We start from the raw sequence: 14,828 nt of genomic DNA on the forward strand, positions 1-14,828 counted from the left end.
AGAAGCCCACTAGTATATATATACAGCCTGGTCCTGTAATTTTTATAACTCACTCTTATGAATTTGATTCACAGATGAAACCAAACATTTAAGAAAACCTTTCAAGAACAACAGAAACAGAAAATTAAAAAAATTCAAGGGTAATACAGAAAATACAGACAAGAAAACGTCAAACACACTATACTTGTAATGCTACTTTAGAATAAGATATGACAGACATGAAATAAGAAATTAAAGAATAAGTAAAAAGCTCACAGAGATTAAAAATAGCTGAAATAAAACTATTGAAAGAAAAATTAGGGTCATTTCCCAGAAGATAGAACAAAGAGGCAAAGAGGGATAACAAGAAAGACAAGAAAAGATTAGAGACTCAATTGCTGAATAATCATACTACCAATAATAGAGGACTGAGAAATCTGCGGCTGAAAAGAGAGAGAATACCCAACATGATAACTTTAAAAAAAAGAAATGTACACCAAGGTACATTATCATGAAATTTCAAAACATCAAGGATAAAAAACAAGAAAAGATTTTAAATGTTTACAAAGAGGAATAAAAAAATAAATAAAAAGATCACACCGGCACCACATTTCTCAAAAGTCACAGTAGAAGCTCGTAAATACATAATGGAGCAATGCTCTCAAAACGCTAACTGAACACGATTTTCAACATAATTCTATACCCAGTTTAACTATCAATGTCATGGTAAAATAAAGACATGAGATTGGTCAAGTGTCTGACTATTTACTGACTATATATATATATACACACACACACACACACACACACACACACACACACTCTTTCTCAGGAAAATTTGGGGATACATTCCATCAAATAGAGAGAATTATTAATAGAAAGGGGAAGACCTAGTGTCCAGGAAGGCAGTGTATCTAACACAGGAGAGGATGAAAGGACATCCCAGGACGGCAGGGAAGGAAAGCCCCAGGACAATGTGCCTTAGGCCTAGAGAGCAAACAATCTCTATTGAAATAAGTAGAAGAAAGGCTCTATGAAGGATATTTCCAAGAAATACAATAAAAACAACAGATTGTTTAATTGTATTTTATTAATTGGCATTTTACAGATGTGTTGGGACTTAGCCTGCAAGTTAAGAAAAACTAAGTAAATGAAAAAAATGTGGCAATTATCAAGTCTAGCCACCACCCACAGTCCTCCCACCCCCCTAAAAAAGAAAAGCTGTTTAAGATAGAGAATGTGATCACAACATACTGTTTGGCTAAATAAAATAAAGGAAACACTAGGAACAAAGTGCATGAAAGGTATTATACACAAAAGGAGACAAAACATAAGTAATTTTCTTTTTTTACCTTCTATCACCCATGTTCCCATAACATAAGGGCTGGGCTAAGTCCCTTCCAGACAAACAGCTGAGAACCCCAATAGGTTAATTATCTGGAAGAGCAAAGTCTTGAATGTTTTTCCCTGGCTACTGAGTCTGATCCATTCTAAAGGGTTTTAAGACCCAGAGAAACTGGCTACATGTTCTGGTTATAAATGGATATTAAAGCAACTTACTTATCACCATCTTAAGGCATTCAGGATTGTCTTGAATAAGTGGTTCAGCTTGTACCGTTTTACTTAAGAAATTCTTTGATATAAGAGGAAACCTGACTTTAGCAAGGATATCAACCATAAATGGCTGGCGATTCGGTTCATCATATTTCAACCACCTGACTGCAGCATCATACACCTAAGGGGGAAAAACAGCATAGTAAAGTTCTTTGATGGCAGGAACATTTCCAGTTACCTATATTTACTCTCACAGTGAAGGGGGAAACTCTCATAACCACCTATTCCCAATATTTTATTCAGATACTTGCTTTCATCCCCAAATACTAGCCCATAATTTCAGAACAGCTGACACACTGCTCTAGTGACCCTTGTAGGTAATATGTTTTTTAGAACTAATTACTACTACATAATGTAATGACAGGGAAGGTATTAAATTTATGATTTTTTTAAAACAAACTCTCACTTCATTTTTGGAAGGAGATATGATGTACATATCTTACATTCTACTGAAAAAAAAATCTGTTGGTCAATGATCGTTTCAACAGATTTGTTCAACAGATAGTTTCAACATTCATTTGGTAACAGGAAAACAGGTTAACTTCCTAAGAGGCCTTCCATCCCAAAAGATATGAAGGTCACCTATTATTTAATTCTATCTAATATTCCTGACTTATGAATTGATAGACTTATCTGCTTTCCAGAAACTTTATAATATATAAAATCTATATATAAAAAATAAATTACAAAGTATTTATATAAGAATTGTTTTTCAAAACAATACTGCAGCATTCATTTAACTGTACCAAACAAGTCTAAGTTATTAACATAATTTGATTAACAAACCACTGGTTCAAACACACTGAAAACAAACGTATTATTTCATATACATATACATCTACCACATGAATGTTAAATTAGTTAATTTTGGGTTGGTATTAATAAGGCCTAAGTTCTGATCTCCCTGAGTTATTTTTTTAAACAAACTTTTTCTTTTGGATTAGTTTTAGATTTACAGAAAGGTTGCAAAGACAGTGCAGAGTTCCTAAATACCCTGCACCCAGTTGTTAAAATGTTACATTAGTACGATACTCTTGTCACAACTAATGAACCAATATTGATACATTATTATTAACTAAAGTCTACACTTTAAACAATTTCTTTAGTTTTTATCTGATGTTCTATTTTCTGTCCCAATTCCATGAAGGATACCACATTCCATTTAGTTATGTCCCCTTAGCTTCTTTTAGACTAAGACAGTTTCTCAGACTTTCCTTATTTTTGATGACTTTGACAGTTCTGAGTTCTGGTCAGGTATTTTATAGAATTCCCCTCAGTTTGGGTTTGTCTGATGTTATAGATTTTTGCGGGGAAGGCCCACAGAGGTGACATGCTGATGTCATTACATTCTATCGAGGATGTCTGGATCGACATGACTCATCACTGATGATGTGAACCCCTAGGTAATGTCTGTCAGGGTTCTTCAGTCTAAAGTTGCTTGTTCTTGCCTTTCCATACTGCATATAAGTCAGTTCATTTTGATCACAGAACTGAGTTTTTTCTTTTTGCCTAGTCAGGTCCTCCAGGTCCACCCTGTGAACTTGCAAACTAACACTCTGGGCCACGAAGAAAACTGGACGAAAGAACATGAACATGGCTCCGTGTACACCTTTTATCTTTAGAACAAAAGTAACTCAAAGCCTGTGATCTTCCAGTACCTCTATTAGTTTCCCATTGGCGCTGCAACAAAACTTCCTGCCTTAAAATAGAAAAGGATGTGAGACTGAAAACAGGGATTAAGTGAATGTCTGCATATCAAAGTGCTACCTCTCCTCACGCCCAGACCGCCTGCACCCAGCTTACATCTGACAGTTGATCTGACAGTTGTGGAGGTCAGAGTCCAAAATGGGTCTTACTGGGCTACAATCAGTGTCAGCAGGGATGCCTGAAGGCTCTCGAGAAACCATTTCCCCCGCCCTTCCCAGCAAGTGGCAGCCCCTTCCTCCATCCTCACAGCCAGCTAAGTCATTCTCACCTCGCATCACTCTCACACTGACTCTTCTGCCTCCTTCTCCCACACTTAAGGATCCCTGTGATTACCTTGGGCCCACCCAGATAATCTCATCTCAAGATCCTTAACTTAAGCACATCTGCAAAGTCCTACGTGTCATGTAAGGTAACGTGTTCATAGGTTCTGGGGATTACGATACGTACATTTTTGGGGTTGGCACTGCTCTGCCCACCATGGTACCCAATCGCTTTACCTCTACCAAGTGACCTCTCTCTCATGCAGCCAGTGCTTACCAGCACCCAAGACTTACGTTTCTTAAGAAACAGACTTTGGAATACTCTGTTTAATGCAAAAAAACACATTCACTTCTAATATGTTTCTTTTCCTTGTCATGTATCCAAACATGAAGTGTAAGAAATCAATCACGACATTTTAGCAACAACAAAAAAAATGGGAGAAGGGAATTTAGTCACCTGATCCTCTGCTCTCACAGTCAGAGTGTCCTGGTTGAGGAGATGTGTAACTCGCTTGACATCAAGTTGTAGAAACTCATCGGTTTTGTAAACTTCAGTAAAATGCTGATGAATAAAGTCATCTGCAGTCGCTTTCAATTCAGGGCAGTCCAGACACTCTGCAAGCACACTTATGCCTAAACACAGAAAGAAAACGAATAGAAAATCACTTCTAAAAAAACCAAACATACACTGAAGATAAAGTACGACCCCAGGAAAATGAGCCTGTGTGAATTTCATTAATCTGGATTCTCATCTGTTCCACTGATTTGTCTATTCTTATGCCATCTTATATGGGACTGATTTTGACAGTTTGTAAGACAAATCCACTTCCATGTTTTTTCCAACTTTTCTTAGCTACTGTTAAACATTTTCTCTTGCAAATTAATTTTCAAGTAAGCTTATCACATTCTACTTAAAAAAAAATAAAACAAACCCTGATATGATTTTAATTAGGACTGCACTTAATTTTTGGATTACTTTGTGGACAGCTGACTGCTCTGCAATCTGGGGGAGCTCTACTTAGAAACATGACATGTATCTCTGCTTAGATTTTTTTTTTAATGATTGTCAATATAATTACAATTCTCTTCATAGAAACCGTATAGATTTCCCATTCAGTCCTTTCCTAGCTATTTTATTTTTTGTTTGGGAGAGAGGTTATTAACTGGTTATTAATGTTCTATATGAGGAGACTGCAAATCCAGCCCACATCCAGCTGCAGAGTTGCAACTAAGAACATGTTTCTGACTTTTAAAGGGCGGTAAAAAAAAAAGGGGGGGGGCAGGGGAAGGAGGAGGACGAAAGGAAGAAGAGAGGGGAAGGGGGGAGAAGAAGGAAGAGGAGAAGGAGGAGCACTAAGGACCACATGTGACACATGTGTCACAAAGCCGAAAATATTTACTATCTCACCTTTTACAGAAAAAGTGTGCCAACCTTTCTAATAAAACTATTGATCACTGTATGTGACCTCCCTTCAAAGTCATGAGATGAATTTTTTTCAGTTCATTATCTTTGATTGTCCATGTTTCAACATCATGTTGTCTTCAGATAATGAATTTTGACTCTTTCATATTTATACCATAAAGGTTCTTGTAACTGATGGCTGCTCATGAACTTGTCGTTTTCCAAATGCACCGAGCAGTCCACAGCATGGAAGGTGCTGAGGGCGAGAGCCTGCTACATCTGACCACGTATGCTCCCAGCAGGGGGATGCTGTTTTCACCAAGAACCAGTATTTGGTTGCGGACTAGATTCTGGCAGTTGAATTTGTTACCATTATGCAAGACAATTAAATATCATGCAGATCAATAAAATATGAATGTGAAAAGAAAGTAGTTGTTGCTATGAAAACTAATCTTAAGGTTTAAGACTGAACAAAGTTCAGACTTAAACAAAGTTCAAATTAAGGACGACCAAGACAACGGTTAAGATCCGGGAAAATACTGCGAAGTTCTAGAGGGATTTTGTAGTCAGACTCTCTCAGTTACTGCTTTTCACTTTTCCTCCACCTGTTTCTTCTGACATTCCTACTTCACGTTAGTGTCTCTGTAACTTCCTTCCATGTCTTTTATCTTTTAACTAATCATTTCCAGTTCTTTGCATTTCTGTTTTGTATCATGAGGCAGTTTCCTGTTTGGTCTTTAGTTTGATTTTTAGGTATATCCATTCTATTTTTCAATTCAATTGAATTTCATGGAAAATCATGGTTGTTTTCCCCCTTCAAATGCATCCTTTCCATTTTAAGTTCTCTTCTATTTCTTACACTAAATTTGGCTATAGGAACCATTCATTTTGCTGTTTAGCTTGATTTTTTTTTTTTTTTTTGGTCCCTCAAACTACTGTGTTTCCTTTAACTTTGTACATCTGATCTTTACCTAATGCCATCAGCTGCCATGGATTCCTTCAGCACTCATGGAAGTCAGATTATTGGGATCTTCTGGGCAGCAGGGAAATGCCAAATGATGAAAATAAAACAGGAATTCTTCAATCAGCTGTCAGGGAGAGCCACGTCCGGGGTAGGTGCCTCGGGGCTGCAGCAGTTCCCCGCGGTACCTACCCAGTAGTGGCACTTGGCTCAGTTGCCTGGGTCACTGTCTTTGCCCCAGGCTTAGCCAGAGAATCAGGTTCCCTTTTAGCTGCTAGGCTGTCCTTCCTCCCAGCTTTGTCATCAGTGATGACAGAAGGCATCCAGAGGTAAAACTCCTAAATGGTCTCAGAAGCCCCGCAGCCTACGATGTGGTTAGCACAAACTTGCTCCCTGTTCCACGCGATCCTTTCTACCGACACATCCATTCCCTACTTGAGCTGCTTTTGTTTCCAGTTGAATCACCCCAGTAGGAAATTTAGACTGTTAGTGAGTTAAGGAAACATACTTAAGCCATCATCTTTCAAAAACTTCTCAAAATCCCTTTACATAATGAATTTTGTGAGAATATTTACTTATATAAGGGAAAATAAACTTAAATCTCAGCAATATAATCTTATTGATGAACAGAGCCTCAAACTAGGGACCAGAGAGATAGAGGGACTCCTCCCAGTGTCTCTACTGCATAGATGGGAGTAGAGGCTGGTCTTTTATTTCCTAATACAGGAATCTTTTCACTATGTAGACCGATGGCTATTTTTCTTTTTTTTTTTTTTTTTTTAGTTCCATCAGTTTATTCACCTACATAGCTATTTCCTCTCCTGCTCCATCTGGTTCAGTTCCTTTTCTGGATACCAGACACAATCTCATTCCCAACCTCTTTGACTGGCTTTTATCCCTCCCTAAGATTTATTCTGTTTCCTTTCTACCTGCCTTCTAAGATCTTTTTCTCTATACTCACAGTGGAGGTTTTTCACAATGCCAGATGGAGTAATGAAACTGTTTGGAGGGGAGCCTAGAAAAGAGGGGGCACAGGAGGCCTGCAAACCTTCTCATGCATCTCTAGGAGCCCTTTGCCCCAGCCTCTGGCTTCTTGTCACCAGCACCCCTCACCTTCTCCTGTGGCTCAGAAATCTTAGCATCGACGCGATTCCCACACCTCTCTCTCTACCGTCCTTGATTCCACTTTCCTTCCTCTCTGCTTTCCAGCACTCCTACCCTGATCCTCTTCCCCTCTGAATCACAGCAAGAGTAGGAAAAGGAAATTACAAAGATCTGAATGTTCACTCATGTGCCCCTAAGGCTGGTCTTACAGTGGAAAGCATACCACACCACACTGGAAAACTCTGATCAACTTTCTCTGCTTCTCCTGACGTCAGATACAAAGCACTTTAGTAGTGGCTCTAAAATGGAATATGACCTGGGAGTTTATGTGTTCTAGCGTACAACAGTCAGCTCATCTGACGATGTGGAGAGCAGCACGGTGTGGTGTGTCTAAGATCACCTGCATACCAACTCAGCTCTGCATCCGCGCTTTGTCACCTCAGCAGGTGACATAACCTCACTTTCCTTATCTGGGACAGACCCCGGTAACCACAGTGCTTCGACAAAGGCAAACATTCATGCTTATGTTATCATATATCACACCGCCACCACAGGCAAGCCTGGCTCCTGTCCTAGATAAACAAAAGCTCATTATTAAAGCTATTTTATGTTTTGGAAAATATTGATACAGTATTTAAAGACCTTGTTGCTGCCCAGGCTAATATGCACCTTCCTAAGTTCTTCTTAGAATGTATTACTAGAAAAACTTTTAGTGGGTAATGTCTTTAAGGTTAAATGAAGATACTGATAACCATGCTTTTTTTTCTTTATTAAATTATACATTAAAGATTTGATTGAGTTTTCATATAAATACGATTTCTTACCAAGACAGTTTGAAGCATCAACTTGTTCTTTCAAAAAATCAACACACATTTTCTTCACGGGTTCGATCTGGTACTGGTTTGCCGCATCTAATAAAGACTGAACGTTGTTGCTATTCACAGAAATTCTGCAAATAAGTTAAAGTGAATATGAATTTCCCTACAACTTTTTTTATTATTTAAATAATGTTCCTGTAGAATGTATCCTGCTAGCCTCTGAAATTAAGCAAAAAATTAAACTGCTCGGTCCTTGAATGGGTATGGCACAGGATCCTCAATCCTCCTTCCACCCCGTCCCTGCAGTTTTTCATTCTAAAGACTCTGGAACGTATCCATTTTTTACACTGCTTTGCCAGGGTAGATCCCGACCTCATTCCTCCAGAACAGAAACGACCCTCCCTAACTTACCGAGCCGTGTAAGCAAATTCCACAAGCTGTTCAATAATGTCAGGCTCAGCATCTTTGAGTTCTACTTCAAAGGACTTTGATTCCAGCATGTTCGCTAAAATGAAGGGAAGAAGCACAAATGGCATGAGCACTACCACTGAGGAACCAGGTCATTCCAGGAACATGTTAAATATGCAGAAGAATAGGACAGAGATCTCTCTGGAAGAAAATACCCTGGAAAGCTCAACATTCCTATAATAAAAGCAAATTAATTCTCCACACTTGAGCTGTGCCTTAAATTAAAATAATCTAAGCAATCAGTGACTTAGTGTACTTCTTTTAAAAAAGCCCAAGAGAACAGCGAGCCATAAAACTAGATTTAGTATTTTCCCAACTCCTAAAATAATTCAGTAGCACTCCTTTAAATTGTGCCGAGCAAAATACCTTGAAGTCGCTAGAAGAAACCTATGAGAACAATGACAAGTATGTATATATATATATATATATATAGTTAGCTCCAGCTAGCAGAGCTCTCATCCTTCCCCAAAACCCTGGCAGGGAGCCAGAGCACCAAAGAGAAAACCTGAGGCAGATACATTATATAACCTGATAAAGCTCATAAAACGACACCAAGTAGAGGAACCAACACTCAGACCCAGTTCCCAACTCCCAGTCTAGGGTTCTTTCTAGTAGGATCTGCTATATGCATTTTTCCTTTTTATTTACTTTAACTTGCCAGATAAAGTATCATAAGATTTCACTGATCCATTGCCTTTCAACCTGAGGTTGATAAGAAAACTCCAGGCATTCAAGTAGAAGCTAGTTTATTTTCATCAATAAAAACCTTGGGCCTTTAGGACTAATGAAAAGTCACGTTTCCTTTGATTAATTATCACCATGACCATTGCTCAATCTCTTCACTGTTTCCTGGGCTTCATAATTTAAGTCATTTAAAAATTAGGAAAAACTGGCAGATTTTCATTGAGACCCACCTCTTTCTCATAGAACGAATACTATGTTTGACCTTAAGATACTTACTTGTGAACATTAAGTTAAAAAAATGACTGGCTGCAGCAAGAACAACACGGTGAGCAGGTATCTTTCTTTCCTGGACCATAAGGATTACATCACACAGCGTTTTCTAATCAAGAGAGAAGAAATAAATTTAAAAGGGGATGGTTGGGCCTGGCTCAGCAAACATATAAACCACATGCTTGTCAAATGCTTCATCTCTATTTTCAGTTTAAATCCAGTCTTTTTTCCAGCACGTAAGACCCGTTTAGGAAGGACTTACAGAATTGCTGTCATGAGTTAGTTGTATCAAAATTTGGTATGAAGCTTCCCAATAGTCAGGAAAACCTTTATAATCAGCAAAGAAGTAGTCGACTAATACTTCAAGGAAGCCATTTTTTTTTTCTGACGCAGATTCTACGGTATTTCTCATTTTTATGGGGACATTAAACGACATAAGGGCAATGTCCTTGATGGTTCTTCAAACACAACAACCGATTTCTTTTCTAATTGTCCATCCTTGATAAAGTTCAGAGTGCTCCTGGCATTTCCCAAGAAAGTAGGCTTCATAGATCTAACTTGAAACAGAAACAACCCAGAATACAGATGAACCGAACATCCATTCAGCACTTTCCTTAAATAACACTTCTCTCAAATGCAGTTCTGACAGGAGCTGGAGAGCAGCCACCTTTAAATTATGATGTCTTACCAAGGCCAACATTGTGTCGCTCTAGATCTGAAAGAAGGCAGATCTAGATTAAATACTTAAAATTTAAGTATTTTAAGGGAAAACAGAATAGTAAAGAAAAACATTTAAGGTTTACTGGAACACTTAGAGATAATTTTCAAGTTAAAAATGAGCTTTTTGTCATACAGAATTTCAATTTCTGAATGAAGTTCAAGATATAATGTGCAGGTAAGGCTCAGAGAAAACTTAGAGCCTACTGTTAAGCATTCTTTTAGGTATGGGGAGTATGACACAAATATATTCAGAGTAAAAAAAACTTATTACTCACATATGTAAACAATGGTTTAGTAGCTCAAAGGATATATAGCATTTTGCAAATTTTAAATATTTTGCTGAAACTACTAATATAGTTTCTGATAGATAAGTCACCATTATTTCTTACTTTATTACTCCATGAATAAAAATTCAAGCAAGATGGAAATGGCTACAATGAGAAAGGAAATGGGCCCCAAATAATGGACTAAAGAATGAACAAAATTTCACTTTTACAGCTTATTGGAAGATATGTAAAATAAAGTCTACAGAGTATTGCCTAGAAATTATATGCAGATTACTTATAGTTAAAGCTATTGTTATCCCAATCTTGAATTTTAAAATTTTTACTTCCTTTTATTTGGGGAGGGGGTTCAGAGTAAGCATAACTCTCGGGTGATCTTGCCAGATACCACACCAAAAAACACCTACCAGGTCGCAAAACTAAGTCAACTATTTGGTTACCACCCAAAACAAGCTAATCAAGTTGCTTAAGAGAAAGGAAGAAAAGAAAAAGGGAGAAAGGAGGAAAAGAAGAATACTGACCGGATACCAAGCAAATCAGACAGGGCAGGGATCTATGGCTGCTGATGGGAAGTTCCAGAAAATGTAGAGTTTTTTTGGCTGAACTGAAATTAGCAAAAGCCCTTTCCAAGGCAAACGCAGCAGCAGTGAGTTTTAGGGGAATGAATTTATAGGCACTGAAGGAAGTTAGAGAAATCAGGGAGGTCTTTGTATAGCAATCGAGTATTGGTCTACGATTAATCTCCAGCTGACTGTGCGTGTGCAGGGGGTGGCACGGGAGAAATCTTTCATATCCAAATGGCACATTTATTTGACTGTACTGCAATAGATCAGCAGGTTTCAAGCAGAGAAGGGAGTGACCGAAAGCGAGAGGTCCCTCCTGCTGGCGATCGTCTGGGGAAGAGACGGATCCATAGAGAGAAAATGGGCAGAAACAGAGGGCCAGGCATTACCAGAGGCAGCAAGTCCTCGGTGGATTGAAGAGAAACTTTGAAAATAAAAAAACTATCTTTTGAACGATACATGTTGACTGGATAAAACAAGAAAAATAACTCTTGCAATTTCTCTATGTCCCCCCAGATTAGTCATACCTTTGTATTTATTATGTTCAGCTTTTGAATCTTTAGTCACTTATAAACAGCATAGATATTTGTGTGACTGAGTCTGAAGTTCTCATCATCTAAGGCTATTTTTAGTTGGCTTTAGTTTAAGCCTTCATATTTATTACTGATAACTTATGTTTCATCTTACATATGCCATCTTCTTTTATGCTATTTATTATGCTTCCTTGTCTTCTTTTTTCTTTAACTGCCAATTGCTATTTTGGTCATCTTTCCTTTGCACTTTTTCTTCCTTTGGGACTTACTTATAGATCTTTCAAATATTTGCAAATTGAATTCAACTGGATATTAGTCAAATATTGTTTGAGGAATACAAGGAGCATTCAAGAAAAATAATTCTATTAATGTAATTCACCATACTGACAGGTTAAAAGAGAAAAAACTTCATGTAGAAACACTTCAATAGATGGCAAAAGGATGTTTGATAAAATTAGAAATTCATTTCCTGAGACTCTTCAATAAAGAAAATGGTATCTCTGTATACTGAAGGCCATTCATCAGAAATCAATAGCAAACATCACATTTAATGGTGAAACAGGAGAGGCATTCTCATTCAAACTTGAAACAAGATATACATATCCTATCTCTATTATTATTCAGCATTGTTCTGGAAATTTTAGCCAAATCAAGAAGAAAGAAGACATATCAACTCAACATTTGTAGAACTATATGAAAAGTCAGTAAATGGCTAGACACAAGAAATACGGAAAAGCAATGAGCTAATCTATATGTGAGTAATAAGCCATTAAGAAATACAAATTAAAAAAACCCAAGTGACAACAGCAACAAAATAATAAAACGTGACAACAGCAACAAAATAATAAAACGTCGAGAAATAAACCTGAGAAATGTGAAGGATCTACATTAAGTGGGAATTTGATAAAGATAACATTTCAAAAATGTGGTGAGAAGGTGAAGTATAGATGATGTTTCGGGCAGTGAAATTATTCTGTATGATACTGTAACAGCAGATATGTGTCATTATACTTTTGTCAACACTCATAGAATGCACAACAGAATCCTAATGTAAACTACGGTTAAAAATCATGTAACAACATTGGCTTATCAATTGTAACAAGTGTACCACACTAATGTAAGATGTTAACAGGGGAAACTGTGGGGGTGGGGTAAGGGATAAATGGAAACTGCACTTTCTGCTCAATTTTTCTATAAACCTAAAACTGCTCTGAAAAATAAAGGATTCATTTAAAAACTGGAGACAGATAATTGAAAAAAAAATGGTATTGGGATAACTGTTACCCTTTAGGGGAAACATTTGATTTCTGGCTCGTAATGTACTCCCACTTCCTCTGGGGAAGGTAAGCACTGGAAGTTTTAGTCCTTTTCTCCATCCATCACTGGTGGAAGAGCAAGAGTACGGTAACAGTCACACAGAACGACGCCTCCGGGTCCATTCATTCTTCTCCCATAAATCTGCCCCCAAAGTGGACCTTCCCTCCTTGGGGAGAGGCTTGCCCCTGGAGCAGGAGAGAAGTGTTCGGGTTCCTCAGCTGCTCCGCCTCAGATGGGTGGGGAAATTGAGTTCAGAGGAGAAAAAAGAGGAAGCCCAGTTTTAAGGCTCAGGTTAAAGCCATGTTCTCCAGTCTGTCGTCACCATTAGTTTATCTGTCTCCTGTGTCTACTTCTCAAATGTTTAAAGCCAGCAGTGGAAGAGGACCCCTCAAATCCATATGCATAGATATGCAAAGCACCCCAGAGGGAGACAGAAACTTTGGTGCCGCTTTAGCGCCTTCAGGCATTAGGGGCTTTCGAGGGAAGAGTCCTTTGGTTAGGAAAGACTCACCTCAAAACAGGCAAGCATGTTAGGCACGTGTTGGTGGAATGCCCTTTCTGCTCTAAGGGAGGCCAACGGGCAGTCAGGTTTCACAGCACCACATGAGGTTCTAGCTTTTAACAGTATGTGGTGGCATTAGTGTGAGGCGTGCAATCAGCTGTCCCAAATTCCACTCTTCATTGCATCCCAAGGAGAGGACTGAGGAATGGCTGACTAACCTTTGGATTTATGTAGCTTGTCAACAAGGTTCTGCAATCAGTCCCTCCCAGCGTGACTGCAAGCTGGCCCTGGGTATAAATACCTGAGCAGACAGTAGATTCAACTACAGTTGAGTGGTGGGTTTACATCGCTGAGAAGATAAAGGAAAATGGAGCCCTTATTATCTGGGGGTAAATCATCTTTTTGGATTGAGATACTAGAAAAAGCCTCCCCAAAACCATAATAAACCCAAAGGCTAGGAGAAAAATTAAAAAGGCCTCTTTAGGAACCATGTTTGTTCAGAAAAGCAAGATAAACAGCATTGGACTTAATTAAACATACATATAACCACAAAAAGGCAAGTGGGAAAGTGAAAGGAAAACAAAGGAAGACATTTATATTAATAGAGAAAAAAAACGGGATTTCCTTCCTTAAGGGAAACATGTGACAAGTGAGGCCAAACAGCTTTGAAAGGGAAAGGAGATACACTTTGGTGTAATTGCTCTTGAAAGATAGATAAGACTACCAAAGAGTTGTTATTTATTCAAGGAACGTGATATGGATCAAAACGATATAATGGAGGGAGAGAAGTAAGAATTCAGGATATTAAAATGGTTCTCTCAGAAAGCGCCTGGATCTAGGACATTTTTGTAAGATTCCTCTTAAAGCTAAAGGTAAGAAATCAAAAGCATAATTAGAGGACTGTCCTTAACGACAAAGAGAGTTATAAGAAGTGATTACAGTAAGTTCAGATAGATTTCAAAAGGTAAAAGGAAAACAAACCAGCAAGAGTATTTCATGAGTTTACTATAGTAAGTAATTTGCAAGGTCAGATGGGTGGCAAGACAGGAAGGGTACAGGCTAGAGTGGGACATATCTGAAGTTTGTGGAAATAAGACCCGAAGGGAGAGAACTAGGTCACATTCAAGGGAAGCCAAGTAACTCAGACATAGATCAGGCCTAAGTTATAATAGATGCTGGACGTCCCCATCATTGGAATTACCTCACTGAGGGTGGTGAGGAATGGCAGTGACTGAATAATGCTGAACACATGCAACTCTCATTTTCCACTAGAGCAAAGTCTATAAAAGAAAGGCACTAGAGGAAGAAGTATGTTAGCAAAACAGATATCTGGGCCCAAAGGGAAACGGAAAGGAAAAGGAAGGGAGCAATTCTGATCTAAACAACCTTAGCGCTACACAATATAGAAAGGAAAGCATTCAACCTAAGCAGGCTAACAACTCCACTGGGGCTGCCTGGAAGGAACAAAGGGACACAGCCCATTTTGACACAAATAGGTAACGGAAAGGAATGCGTTTGCTACCATCAAGTTTCCAAGGCCTGCAAAAACCAAATAATGAGAAAAGGCAAGGTTTTGAGGAGCACACTGTATAGGCCATATGGGTCCCTATGGGCCTCAGAGGAATCTGTTAAAGGTCATTCT

General features: G+C 38.4%; 1 protein-coding gene across 2 annotated transcripts in view; it reads right to left on the reverse strand.

Annotated features, from left to right (window-relative positions):
• Positions 1–14,828, reverse strand: part of KLHL7 (kelch like family member 7) — a 58,373-nt gene that overhangs the window by 24,834 nt on the left and 18,711 nt on the right. For both annotated transcript variants that reach the window (XM_033088462.1, XM_033088463.1), the window contains exons 2-6: positions 9,274–9,376; positions 8,257–8,350; positions 7,852–7,976; positions 4,018–4,193; positions 1,540–1,714 (exon numbers count right to left, since the gene is read on the reverse strand). In XM_033088462.1, the coding sequence (XP_032944353.1) occupies positions 1,540–1,714; positions 4,018–4,193; positions 7,852–7,976; positions 8,257–8,350; positions 9,274–9,376 (673 nt within the window). The remainder of the gene's footprint in view (positions 1–1,539; positions 1,715–4,017; positions 4,194–7,851; positions 7,977–8,256; positions 8,351–9,273; positions 9,377–14,828) is intronic.

The sequence above is a fragment of the Rhinolophus ferrumequinum genome, chromosome 20, assembly GCF_004115265.2.
Source record: "Rhinolophus ferrumequinum isolate MPI-CBG mRhiFer1 chromosome 20, mRhiFer1_v1.p, whole genome shotgun sequence".
In the NCBI taxonomy this organism is placed as follows: domain Eukaryota; kingdom Metazoa; phylum Chordata; class Mammalia; order Chiroptera; family Rhinolophidae; genus Rhinolophus; species Rhinolophus ferrumequinum.